The sequence below is a fragment of the Trematomus bernacchii genome, unplaced genomic scaffold (assembly GCF_902827165.1).
Source record: "Trematomus bernacchii unplaced genomic scaffold, fTreBer1.1, whole genome shotgun sequence".
Lineage (NCBI taxonomy): Eukaryota > Metazoa > Chordata > Actinopteri > Perciformes > Nototheniidae > Trematomus > Trematomus bernacchii.
The window spans coordinates 7,872,195-7,886,264 of NW_022987720.1; the positions used below are offsets into that span (position 1 = coordinate 7,872,195).

The window sequence follows — 14,070 nt, forward strand, 5'->3', positions numbered from 1 at the left end:
AAACATTTGACTAGCAGCCATCTTTATTCCCCAACGTGTGCTTCAAGAAAGAGTGATACAAATGATATGACATAATATTAAAATGTAGTACCATCTACAACTGATCCCGATAGTCATTTAGCTTGTTTGGGCATTAAATACTATTAATTAAATACTTTGTATTGCTTTATCATTATTAGAAAAATAAAAAGATTCACCTGGAATGTAAGTGTGTTTCTTTAGACTAAAATATGAACCTGAAACTTGCAGCTCAAACATGAATTACAATCATTTGTTTTTCTTCAGTCAGTCTGCACATGGAGACAAAGTGATGTAACAGCCGCCATTCATTTAATTAAATTAAATTAATTTGGACGGCTGAAGAGAGCGATGAATGAGAAGTTCAGCCGAGGAAGGTGGAGATGAAGACGCTGGTGTCCAGGTTGAGGGTGGCGTGCCACCAGCGGTCGGGGAAATACAGAACCTGACGGAGAAACAACCAAAACAATGAGTCTCAGACAGCAGAGCTGCAAACATTTAGAATTATATTAACAAGTCATTTTTCATGCAAAAATGTTTTTAAGCTCAGTTTTTTCAGCCTCTTAAATATGGAGATTTGCTGCTTTCTTTTCTTTTCTTTACTTAATTTCCTTTTCTCTTTCAGGAATAAACACATATTCACTCTTTTGCCCAACTCTTTTCTAACTTTGTATTGGCCAGCCAGAAAAAGATGACTATGTTAAACTGCAGGTAAAGATCATTTATTTTACATGTATTTATTGTTTTTGTATGTTGTTCTTCACAGAGAGCATCAGTAGTCATAACAGAAATGTTGAGTGATGTTTCAGCTAAAATAATGTCTGTATCCTTGGGCTTTGTCAAATGTGTTGAGTACATTTCATTTCTCATAAAACATTTGCACAGCTACTTATTACGCTTTTCTGAAGTATTTAAAACCTGCATTGTTTACATGCTCGCTTGTGTTTTTCTCTTTCTTTAATGCTTTGCAAAAAAGGTTTCTTAGTGTACTGAATGGAAATGTATTTCAAAATCTGCTCTCTGCTGTTTTTAGTCTGAGTAAAACAGACTCACCTCTCCAGGCCTGATGGTGCACTCCAGCGGAGCCTCCTCCTCAGGCAGGTGGGGGTACGTGTCCCTCAGCCAGGACAGGGTGGTGCGGTTCGGGTGGAAATGAGGCTCCCTGTCCGGCGGATATAGGAACCATCGCTGTGGCAACATAAGGTAAACAAGATGTTTATCTGTGTCAACACGTTCAGGATATTAACACAGATTAAATGAATCAGCATGACGTGCAGAGAACTGAACAAATAAGAACCTTTCTGCCATAGATGACCTCAGAGTAACCGGGGCCGTGCCAGTGGAAGGGGACGCCGGTCCCAGGACCTGAGGACACAAACCAGGATCTGAAGGTTTTTATTCAACACATAACACTGCTGAAAATAATTAACAAGCAAACAATAGGCGCTTTCACACCGCAGTACTTTTCCCACTTTAGTTCCGATAGTTCCGAAATGTCGCGTTTACACCAAAAAAATCCGGAACTAAAATGAGTTCATCAGAACCTTTTTTACCCCCTTTTCCGTCCGAAAAGTACTGCGGTGTGAAAGCGCCTATAGAGGCAGGAATTTTACAGTCAAGTTAAGGAGAAAGAAAGAAAGAAAAAAGCATCATTAAAGGTGGGGTAGGTAAGTTTGAGAAACCGGCTCGAGATACACTTTTTGTTATATTCCATGGAATGCTCTTAACATCCCGATAGCAATGAATATCTTAAGTGCTTTGACGAAAAATCCATAAAAAAATGTCATCTGTGGAAGCCGTAATACTGTAAAAGTACGACCAATCATTTTAGCCGGCCCGGCTAAAATAACTGGATGGCCTACCTGCCTGTCAGCCTTCCATCGGGGCACAAACTTATCTCGTGCCCTCATTGGTCATGTGCGCATTTGTGTGTGTTGGAGGAGGGGCTCTGTAAGGAAGTGGCAGATTTTCTTCGGTTGTGTATTTTCAAATTCTAGCGCACTCGAGCTGGTTTCTCCAAAATGACCTACCCCACCTTTAAGAAAAGTGAAACAGAATAATGACATCAAGGAGCTCAAAGAAATAGAGAAACATAGTAAACAACAGAGAAAAATCTCATAAAATCCAAGAAATACTTTTATTCAAAGTAACTGAGATAAAGTGCAATCAAAAGTACTAACTCAGAACAGCGATAACACTGCTAGTACTTTAGCTTAAAAAAACAGCAACTTTTTTAAGTGCTAAGAACTGAAATGAGAATGTTTTTCTCATTTGATTTCTTTATTTTTTGTATTGTTTTGGCCAATAGGCTTTGGCCACATTGCATTCAGTTAAAGTGGAACATAATTCATTCATGTAGAATATGATGACATTTTCTCTAGGTCGAGAACAAGAACAGAAATAAAGTTGATAAAGAAAAAAAAAAAGAAGCAGAGAAACAATATTTATAGAAATCTTTGGATGACCAAAAGAGACTAAATGATTTATCGTTGATGATCTTTGTAGACGATTTGTTCCGTAGGAGTGTAGGACTAAACTAAACATCGAACAGGCCACACGTTCACATTCTGCAGCACTGGGTGTGATTTGATTTGAGCAGAACGAACCTGCGATCCCGAAGCTGTACACTCCGCTGGTGTGAGGCAGGGCGTACGGGGGAGACTCGTACTGCTCAAACAAACTCTGCCACTCTGTGAAGTTGTTGTCTCCAAAGAAATACAGCGTCTCTGCAGGAAGAGAAACATCAATATAAAGCTCTGTGTGCAGACATGGAAGAAGAGTCAAAGTAGAAATACTATGTTTATATATGATATATGATGATTTCAATAATCCATCACAAAATCCTGAATCATTTCTTATACTGGTAAAAAGTTGCTTTAAGTGTTTAAAGGTGCCTGTTTTGAAGTTACATGTTAAATTGACAGATTTTGAAATTGAGTTTGGTGCGAGTAGCAGCCCGACTCGGGGCTATGCTATGCTAGGCAACATTTTGCATTTGATGCAATTGATTTCAAGGTAACATTTAAATTAAATAAAACCCAGAGGTGGATAAAGTACTCTGAAAAGGAGAATAACTCTGCATATATCCACCTGCAGAACCTCTAACTGAGACAGGGTTCATTACTGGTGAGTCACATTCAAAAATCTGAAACTAGGCCTGAAAAAGATTTTTGAAATTCACACAAAACATATTTTATCCTCAAATCCTTCTTTCAAGTAAGGCTAAAAAAACTCAAAACTCAAACACACATTGTTTTTGAAGTTGATCCACTTCTTTTTCATTAAGATTTTGGCTTTCCAATATTTTAATTATTAAGACAAGATATCGGATGTGGAACAGTTGTTCATGTTAATGCTCTAGTTTTGTCTTTTGCTATAAATCCAACGCACCCCTCCTTTTGTTTGCAGCATTACCGACTCAATTATGTGGAAGATACTTGATTTAAATATATGTTATGTAGGTTGTGGCAGATCACTACGACAAATGTGATATAATGAATTGTTCTCAGAATGTCTTTAATATGTATAATATTCAGTATTATAGCACTACGACAGTTTATCTTATTTTGATGTGTTTGTTTTTTCACTAGGTTGTGACAGTACACTATCTTATTTATTATTATATTGTATTTAACTGCATTCACAGTTATATATTTTATATTATGACCTTAATAAAAAAAAACGAACTTAACTTAATTATATTTAAAGTTCAAGAAAATCCACAGTTAGAGTTTTTCTGTATTCTTTTTTTTTAATAAAATGCATGACGGTTCCCGACCTAAAGCTGAATCCTCCAGAGGTCGAGTGTCAACGTCAAGGGCTTTATTGTCATATTCACAGACATAACATCTTAAGTCCCAAGCTCCTCCCACAATGCAACATAATGTGAGGACATACAAAAATAAAACATATTTAAAAATAAAAGTAAATACTCTTTGAACTCACCGCTGCCGAGTGCGTCTGCAGACTGCGGCCGCAGCAGATCGTCCACATACTCCTGCAGAGGGATGTCCACTGGAACAAAATAATCACTTATAAACAATAAATAAACAACAACAAATCCTACGGGGTACACGCAGACTGTCAGTTACCTTTCCTGTAAGAGAACGTGTTCGCTGTGCTGAGACGAACTTTGCGGGCGCCGTATTCTTCCAACAAACTGGCCTTGGAGCACAGCGACCTGAACCTCTGAAACAGGCAGAGTATTTCTCTGATTCTTTATCTAAGTAATAACAGAGGGGCACTTTCTGCCCACCCATCACTTTTCAAGCACTTGTTGAGGTTTCAAATGGTGACTTTCAGCTGTCATTTCAGATCAAAAATAAAGGAGTTTTTTGTTGTTGTTGCAATATGTCATAGTTTCATTCAAAACAATTCACAGAGAAATATAGATGGAAACATTTATATTATCACAAATATAATAGGGCAAAAACATCAAGAATAAGTGCAAGAAACATAAATATACAAAAATGTTGTGTGATGGAGGAATGTGCTAAATTAAATTACTGTACTTGCACATGTTAAAAATACGCACCGTGTTATCAGTCAGACCTCTGAGGATCACCGGTCTGCTGTACGCATATCTGAGGAAACACTTGAATCAGCAGGGAATTCAGAAATCAGGACGATCGATGAGAAATCAAAAGGAAATAATGTAAATGTCGTTTTTTAAGACAACTTTCAGTGTTTCTGCATGTTTTACAGAGAGGCTGTTTTTCAAATGAGCAAACTGATTATATGATAATGGTGTTTATACATTTAAAAAGTGATGCTAATTACAATAAAGTAAACATCAAAAGCAAAGACGAAAGGAAACCTTTTTCAAACCTGAACTACTTACTGTTTAAAACATAAATACAATTGATACGATTTGGCTACTGCCTTCTTTTCCCACAAAATTGAGAATTTCTAAATAAATTTGACACAAAAAAACATGTAAAACTGGTGTTTTATGTTTTTTTTCAAAGACACAAAAATGTTTGACAAAACTTGGTATGTATGACCTTTGTCCATTAGTAACAATATAGATAAGCCTTTTGGAGAAAATATGATTTAAGCTAAACCTACATTCAGTTATTGTGTCACAATCATGTTCAATCCGTGGATAACTTTGAACAAAATCGAATTTGACATCAGTATTTGACTAAAGTGATGACATATTTTAGGGGCATTATTAATGCATTAAGATTCAAGATTCAAGGTTCAAGGCTGTTATTGTCATTCGTACAGAGCTACAGTGTAGTTATGACAATGAAAAGCTTAGGTCACAGGCTCCTCCAACAGTGCAACACAAAACACAGATAAAATAGTGCAAGTAAATACAATAAAATAGAATAGAAGTAGTGCCATAAGAATCTATATACAAGTGATACATAATTTGTTAAGTTAAAAACTGGTGAATGTTATGGATGTTCTTAGTTCAGGTGTTTAGCAGTCTTATGGCCTGTGGGATGAAACTGTTGCTGAGTCTGGTGGTTTTAGTCCGGATGCCAGACGGCAGCAGACAGAACAGTTTGAGGCTGGGGTGATGGGGGTCTTTGATAATCCTGAGGGCCTTCTTCCTGAGCCGCTGGGAGTAAAGGTCCTCCATGGATGGCAGCTCCGAGATATTTAGGAGATGTTAAGGAGATGTTAATACTACACGTACCTTTCAATGAACTGTTTATGTGAGAGGGAAAAGCCGTCCAAAATGTCGATGTTACAATCTCCTTCATCCTGTAGTCTGAAGCCTGAAGACCTGAACACACAACAGACATGAACATAAGAACAAAACAAATCTTCTATTCAGAAAAAGACATATTAGACACTGTGGTAATGCATTGCATACAAAACATTATTAAACTTGTGTTTATTTTATTTTGGAATCAAGTTAAGAAGAGTTTGGTCAGTTGAATCATGAAACTTTCTGGTCAAATCACTTGAGCTGTCTTAATAAACATTTCAGTTTGCAGTTTATTCCAATTATGCCATTATTATTCAAGTTCAATACACTAATAAAACCTCCCTGCAGTGGAGGAAGAAGTATTAAAGGTCCCATGTCATGCTTTTCCGGTTATTACCCGTCCCCTTGTGTGTTATGAAGGTTTTTCTGCATGTAAACGGTCTGCAGAGTCACAAACCCTCAAAGTACACCCTGTAGCGAGTAAAACTCTAACACAGAAAAGACCTGTCTATGCTGACCCAGAACGCCTCGTTGGAGATTTCTCATTTTCCATTGTTTGCTTCCTGGGTTCTGTGACGTGTGAACACCCAAATCAACAACAAATGACCGGATTGGCCCAAATGGACCAATCCGCGGAGCACCTCACACACCAGGATCCCTTGGCTAACTAACAGGGAGTCCCCATTGACTTGCATAGAGCTCCCTGAACGCTGGTAATAGACGAGTTGGGATGGCGGAGAAATGCTCTCCGCAGACCCATTCTCACAGCGTTATAAACCTTGTTCTTACTCAATATCAAGCCACACTTATTGTTTTTACTTCGGCTGTGAGCAGGGGCGTCGCCTGGACCTGAAAACATTCGGGGCTTAGCCCACAGTGGCATTTTTCACTGCAACACTCCCCACGCACACACACACAGTACACCCGCGACTGTTACAATGAAGGCTCGATAATCAGCTCACGGCATATAGGCAGGGGTAAAGTGGTATTTTTTATGAGTGGGGGGCTCACCTCCTCTAGGGGGGGTCCGGGGGGATGCTCCCCCGGGAAGATTTTTTTTTAAATATTGAAGTTAAATGCATCAATCTGGTGCACTTTGAGAGCAAAATGAAGAGATCTATGGATACCTCTCTCAACACCCATATGAAGCAGAACTGTAAACAGATGTACTTTTTCTTTATGGATATTTTACTAATCACTCCCCTTTTAAACTCTATTCTTGTTTTACTGCCATATAGTATTTCATAACTGTTTTTCCTTTATTCTCTTTTTTTTTTTATAACTATAATGATCATATGAAGGTGTGCCGCGGAAATAATCTTTTGAATAATTTGTGACCAAACCGTTTGAGACCCACTGAGATAACTTAGACTAAAGTTAACTATCTAAACACTCAGAGAGTCCTTTAGCTCACCTGGGTCTCTCAGTCTGAGAGGAGAGGACTCTCCTCCAGCTTCTTGTGGAACAAACAGCTCCTTATGTCCGTTAGTGCAGCTAGCTAACCAGATGCTAACAACATGGTCCATGCTGGCACCGGGCACCGGTCCCTCCCCCTCTCTCCCTCTCTCTCGCTCTATCACACTATGCGCTATTGCCACACACACACACAGAGCCGAGCTTGAATGACACAAGCACACGTTTATTTCCATGCAACTCTCTGATTGGTCTGGTGTCATGCCTCTGTTGCATTCACTGAACACGGGAAATTACATTGCTGCCGTCCTCTCTTGTGTCATGATGAGGTTCACGTAAAGCACGGTTAATGTATTATATTATTGAGGGAGAATTGTCCGGGGCTACAGAAAAATCATTCGGGGCTAAAGCCCCGGATGCCCAGGCCAGGCGACGCCACTGGCTGTGAGTGTTTGTGTGTGCTCAGGATGAGTTTCGCTTGTTCTCACTGTGTCGCCGACCCGGAAACCACACCAGTAAGCCAGCTCACTGAGCAGCGAGCCTCGCAACGTCCCGACCAATCAGAGCACACTGGGCTCACAGGGAGGAGGGGGGGGGGGCAGGAGCTCCAACAAGCCATTTAGGACAGAGAGTGAATACACAAACTATACAGAGATGCTGTATGAGAAACCAATGTGAGTTTGGAAAATTGCACAGTATAAATATATTCTAGTAGACCTCAACAATGGAACTATGATCAGTAGAAATGGCCATGACATGGGCCCTTTACTGCGGTAAAAGTAGTGATACCACACTGTGAAAATACTCCACTATAAGTAAAAGTCCTGCATCTAAACTTTATTTAAATGGAAGTCAGGATTAGCTAAATGCTCTTAAAGTAAAATAATTAATTAATTTTACTTTAAGAAATTAAAAACAATTGCCCGTCAGTATTCTCCTTTTATATACAGTAGAAATGAAGGGAGGTAAAGGGCAACAATGCCAAAAACATCTCCCCTAGATACTGATTGAGGCGGAGAAACTGACCACAAGATATTGAATATTTATTTATTTTCCAGAATTTGGTATATGATGTTTCTGTATAATCATTTCTGCTGCATGTAAGTGTATTCTGTATTATTTCAACTGTTTTGAAGGTTTTCAGGTAATGTTTTGCAGGAAAAAGGTAAAGGTATTACCCTCTGAGATGTAGTAGAGTAGAAGTATAAAGTAGCAGGAAATGGAACTACTCAAGTAAGGTAAAACTAGAATTTGTACTTAAGTACATTACGTTGATAAATGTACTCAATTAGTTTCCACTTCTGGTAAAGTGAGAAATTGCTTCAGGTGTTAAAATCTGCTTGTTTTATGTTACACGTTAAACTGACACATTTGGAAATGGAGCTTGGTGTTAGAGTAACAGCAGGTGTCAGGACTGATGTAGGAGACACTTTGCGTGTGCTGCAATGTATTATGTATAATCCAGAGACAGTTCAAGTACAAAAAAAACGATTTAGCAACTAAATGTACTTACAAAAAAAACATTATTTAATTAAAAGTGCTACGTAGAAGAGTTTCATATAATTCTGTTTATAACTAAGTATTATAGGCCAATTTGAGCTTCTTGGTAGTATTACGGCATCATATCACAAAAGGAAGGTGGTTGTAAATGTCAAAAAATGTCGTGCAGTAAAAAATACAACATTTTCCTTGATGGTACAAATACCTAAATATTCTAAAAAATATACATGCCTAATAAGTACACAACTCGGGAAAATACTTATTTACGATTCACTAATAGTAATTAAAAAAAGTTCTCCTAGTGTTTAACGTTTAGGGAAGACTTGGTAAACTGACAACATTTTAAATGGGATTCGGTGTAAAGCTCGGTTAGAGTATGAGGGCTGAACTAGGCAACATGTTGCGTGTAGTGCAAGAGATAAAATGGTCAAATAAAAACATTATGTTAAAATAACTTCACACAGGCTATGTCAGTTTTTAGTGTCGACTCGACTCACCATCCGCCTCCGTCACCCGACGGTTCCGCTGCTTTTATCCCAATAAAACATAATAAAACAAACTGAGCACATGCAGTTAATACAGCCGTATTATATTCCATTCAAAACTTTATCACAGAAATCTAAATGATTACTAAATTAAGGAGAAACCCTGTGAATCTCTCGCATCATCCCTGAGAATGAAGTATTTTCACTTCCTGCCAAAGAGCCAATCAGAAACCACCACATTAGAAGCTGAATGCGTGCTGCGTTCAAGTGTAATGGGAAGAACATTTGATTTTTTCACTGTCTCGATAATACAACAGTGTTCTGGATACATTACCGATAACTGAAATACAATGTGAGACGTCATGCTACATTTTAGTGGAGATATGATTGAAAAAATTAAATATATCAAAATAACGTGCTGTATATATATTGTGTTTGTGTATATAATTCAGTTTTTACTGCTTTTATTTTGTTGTGTATCCATTTGTGACTAACTCTCACATGAAAGTGGCAATAAAAAACACGATGTTGGTCGTTATATTTTATTGTTTTACAGCCTCTTTTTGAACTTTGAACAGAGCCAGGCTATTTTTTAAAGTCTTAATGTTGATAGTATTTAATCCTTAAAAAAATTAAAATACATAAACAAAACGTTATAATAACACTGACAAAATTAATAGTTATAATGGTAAAAATTATTCTAAATAAATAAAAAATAGAACGTATAAAAAATAAACAAGGTATCAAGTAGAAAAGAACAATAAGTATTACAAGGCAGCAAGTACACATTTAAAAACACTAACATTAACTTAACAAAAAAGACAAAGAGTAAATAAATAGTTCAGTAAAAAAAAGCATAAAAAGCTGTTAAAATTTATAAATTGTGAATATTTTAACGGCGCTATACTCTTACCGATACTGCTTATTGATCCAGTAATTTAACGGTATTTTTATCGGTTATTTTTATTTATTTATTTTTAAATGGAAAAACTAAACAAATTTGAAACAGAATTAACATTGCTTTGTTTTATGTAAAATATATATTTTTTTTAACAAATCATTTGGACTAATCTGATGATGGAAATGCAAAACAAATTAAATAAAGTATTATTTAGTGCAAAAGAAAAAAATGTTACCTTTAATAATAAACCTGTGGGGGAAACTTCTGAAGCAATGGGAGTCAGGACTCAGAGAGACACGAGGAGAGCTGGAGCTTTGATGGCAAACACTGACGGTTTATTTGGAGCTTCGGCCGGAGAATTCACAAGACATGTCACGGGCCACGAGTTGACCACACGGTAGAGATGCCACAATCAATTCTGAAGAACCCTCCTGTAGCTCGAGGTTTGAACTAGTTCAGAGTGTAATAATCAACATTCTTCAATAGATAGACTAAACAGCTGAGGAAACTGAACCACATTTGTTGTCGCTTATGGCTCGGGGTCATCTACACCCCGAGAAGGATGTGTTCCAGGTGTCCCACAACAATAACTATCTCTGACAGAGAGTTGCCCGGTCATAAACTGGCAACATCAACAATATGCTAGGGCCAGTGGCGACTGGTCATTAGGGGCAGGTGGGGCACAGCCCCACCTAGTGTCAGCAGAAAGTATTACAAATAATGATTACAAAAATGCAAAAACATAAATAAAAAAATATATAAAATATATTTTAAGATCATGTTTAATCATCTGATTCGTCTGTACATTGCTGTTTTAGTCTGTGTTCTTCTAATTAGTGTGTCTACAGTCACAGTGTGTGCCTATTGAGCTGTTTAGAGCCATGTGGGACAAAACCTGATGATGCCCCTTCCTCTCGCTGTGAAGTGAACGGTGACTGTAAAAACTACACTGCGCATGCTCAGAGTATTTTTCTATGTAATGTGTGTGGCAAAAAAATAATGACCAGAGGGGCACGGAGCTACCATCCCCACCATACGTCATCTCAAATCATTCAGAGCTGATTGGCTGTAAGTACGTGTGCCGCGAAAAGTGTGGTGCTTGAAGAGGAGACGAGAGAGCTGCAGTGGCGCGTCCTAAAACCAGGAAGTAAGCACAAAAAAGCAATGAGATTTCTCCATAGCATTTTAGAAAATAGCTCGAAATAAGATCTGTGGAAAAAGTACCTGTTAGATAAATGCACATTTTGTTCAGCCGGATAACATCCACATGTCTACCCTACTTTTATACATTTTTTATCATAAATCTATCGATTAGATTTATGATAGACTTTTGAAACTACAAGAAGATAAGGAGGACTTTTACAAAAAAGTTATAGACATTTTTGTCCAGAAGGATAGGCAAATGGACTTCATCTTCAAGTCAAGGTAAGACCGCAATTTTTTGAAAATGGGATCTTACTAAGAGAGAACAATTCAATATTTAAATGATAAAATTACATTTTTTGGGTATCCTTTTGTTGAACTGTCTGTTTAAAATTAATCGAAGCATCAGACAAAAAAAGCTTTTGAAAATAATATTATATTTTGGTTTAGGTCAAAATATAATATTTGTAAACCTGAAGAGTCAGTGCCATGAACCAGCCATGAACCTCACTGCACGTCACTGCAGAAGCTTATATATAGACATCTAAGTTTTTTGTGCCCCACCACTTTTGTACATATAAAAACACCACTGGCTACGTTCGGTCATTCATTGTAACTGGCATGAATACATTGTTTTCCGCTAGCATGTATAGCTAGCCTCGTTAGCTATACATGCAGTATGTACATGTACTGTCACAATGTACGGTAAATCACCCGGAGTATACTGTATGAGTATTCCGTGTGTGACTGCAGACATTCTCCTGCCATGACAAACATGTAAGGCCATCTGCTGACATTGTAGTTGATATATTTAAACTAGGGCTGTCAGTCGATTAAAATATTTAATCGCGATTAATCGCATGATTGTCCATAGTTAATCGCGATTAATCGCAAATTAATCGCACATTTTTTATCTGTTCTAAATGTTCCTTAGAGGGATATTTTTCAAGTTTTTAATACTCTTATCAACATATGAGTGGACAAATATGCTTTATATGTTTGTTTATTATCATTTGAACAATGACAATTCTCATGAATATTAAACACAACAACCTCTGAACATTACAAATATTCGCCTCAATTCAACCTGGAACCTCTCTCATACAATAATACTGTGTGTGTGTGTGTGTGTGTGTGTGTGTGTGTGTGTGTGTGTGTGTGTGTGTGTGTGTGTTGGAGCTATGTGCCGCTCAAGGCATAATGCTCGAACGTGTGCTGCCTGGACGCTGCAATAATGTTGCGCGCACTATCCGTGCTGAGTGTGCTGACTTTTCGTACAATGTCCCACTGTCTGGCTACCTGCATAAAGTCAAGTGCTCGGCGCAGTTGTCGGCGAAATGTCATTGAAACAGCTCCTTATATCCGTTAGCGCAGCTAGCTAGCACCAGATGCTAACAACAACAACACGTAAGGTGTGCCTCGCTCGCGCGAGTCGCGCCACACATACACACTACCTCCCGGTCCTCCCGATGGCCAGTCCGGGCCTGCCGGTGAGCGTGGAAGTGTGGTCTGCCACAAGCGGGCGGCAGGAGCGGGGCTGTCAGCATCAGCTTGTCGATGGTATTTTAAACTCGATGCGCTCTGAAACTACGGGGCGGCCGAGGACAAAAAATACACATGCGTTAATCGCGTTAAAATAATTAGTGGCGTTAATTTCTTTTTTGCGTTAACGCGTTATTAACGCGTTAACTTGACAGCCCTAATTTAAACGCTAGCAACGTCGTTAGCCCAGTAAGCTGGGCTTGTTTAGTGTAATAAAACCACTATGAACAAAAGCTAGTGATTCATATTAGGCTAGCAAGAACGTGTTTACAATTGCAATCTTATACGGGTAGTCTGCTACATTCATTGTAGCTGGCATAACAAAAATGTTTTCCCGAGCAAACCCATGTCTAGCTCCGTTGGTTAGCTCGGTAGCATACACGCTACGCCAGCTATAATGTAATTACGTTTCGCGACTGACCGTACGGCAAATCACCCGGAGTATACTGTCTATGAGTATTTCGTGTGTGAATGCAGACATTCTCCTGCTATGAGATACATGTATGTAAGGCCATCTGCTGATATTAGAGTTGATATATGGAAACGCTAGCAACTTAGTTAGCACAGTTAGCACTGGCTTAGCAGTCCGACACAGTTTACACATTTAAACAATCTTGTTTGATAAATACACAAACAACAATGCAAACTTACAGGTTGTGTACCCGAATCTTCCCCTGCTCCAAACGGTCCAAACAAACTAGGAATAGCATCGTCCTTCAGTTTCAAATGCTGTGCATATCCGGCCTCAAACTGGGAAATGTTTTGGAAGCTTTCGTCTGTGAAATGCCGCGCACACGGTAACGTTCTTCGAACCTCTGAAAGAACAGTGTTAAAAAGAAATTTCAACCACTGACTTCGTCGTGGTTCTACCGTCGGTAGGACAAACAGCTCAGATTTCTCCTCACATTTCAGGAAACAGGTCCTTGGCATTGGCATGACTGGATCGATTGTGAACTGAACCAGAGCTTCCAACAGTAAATGTTAGGCTGGCAGAGGGTGCGGCCAGCGCCGCTGGGTGTGGCCATAGCTCTTCCGGATTGGTCCATTTTGTTCCGCATGATGTCATGCGGTACCCGGAAGAATCAAATGGACAGTGACGTATCTCCAACGAGGCGTTTTGGGGAGGTATTTTCTGTGTTAGAGTTTTACTCGCTACAGGGTGTACTTTGAGGGTTTTGACTCTGCACACTGTTTACATGCATAAAAACCTTCATAACACACAAGGGGATGGGTAATGACCGGAAAAGCATGACATGGGCCCTTTATCATGAAGTAACATTAAGTAACCCAAAATGTTAAACCGTAAGAGTAGTAGTCATATTTCGTGAACCCTTTGAATAGTACTGTCACCGGTGTGATCATTCTATAATACACAATTTAAGCCCGGGGGAGAAATGCTAACGCTA

The 14,070-nt window shown here is 38.6% G+C and overlaps 1 protein-coding gene across 1 annotated transcript; it reads right to left on the reverse strand.

Moving 5' to 3' along the window:
- On the reverse strand, positions 1-9,290 carry jmjd8 (jumonji domain containing 8). Its single transcript, XM_034143186.1, has 9 exons — positions 9,091-9,290; positions 5,666-5,755; positions 4,553-4,601; positions 4,110-4,206; positions 3,964-4,032; positions 2,625-2,744; positions 1,316-1,383; positions 1,072-1,206; positions 1-463 (listed from the first exon to the last, which is right to left on the reverse strand). The coding sequence occupies exons 1-9, from the start codon at positions 9,189-9,191 to the stop codon at positions 383-385; spliced, it is 810 nt and encodes a 269-aa protein (XP_033999077.1). The 5' UTR covers positions 9,192-9,290; the 3' UTR covers positions 1-382.
- Positions 9,291-14,070: the final 4,780 nt, after the last annotated feature.

Coding starts and splice junctions, on each gene's coding strand:
- jmjd8 (XM_034143186.1), bottom strand. CDS start 9,191: ATGGAATATAATACGGCTGTATTAACTGCATGTGCTCAGTTTGTTTTA. Junction 4,207..4,552: donor GAGGTCTGACTGATAACACG/GTGCGTATTTTT, acceptor TGCCTGTTTCAG/AGGTTCAGGTCGCTGTGCTC. Junction 464..1,071: donor GCACCATCAGGCCTGGAGAG/GTGAGTCTGTTT, acceptor TTTCTCCGTCAG/GTTCTGTATTTCCCCGACCG.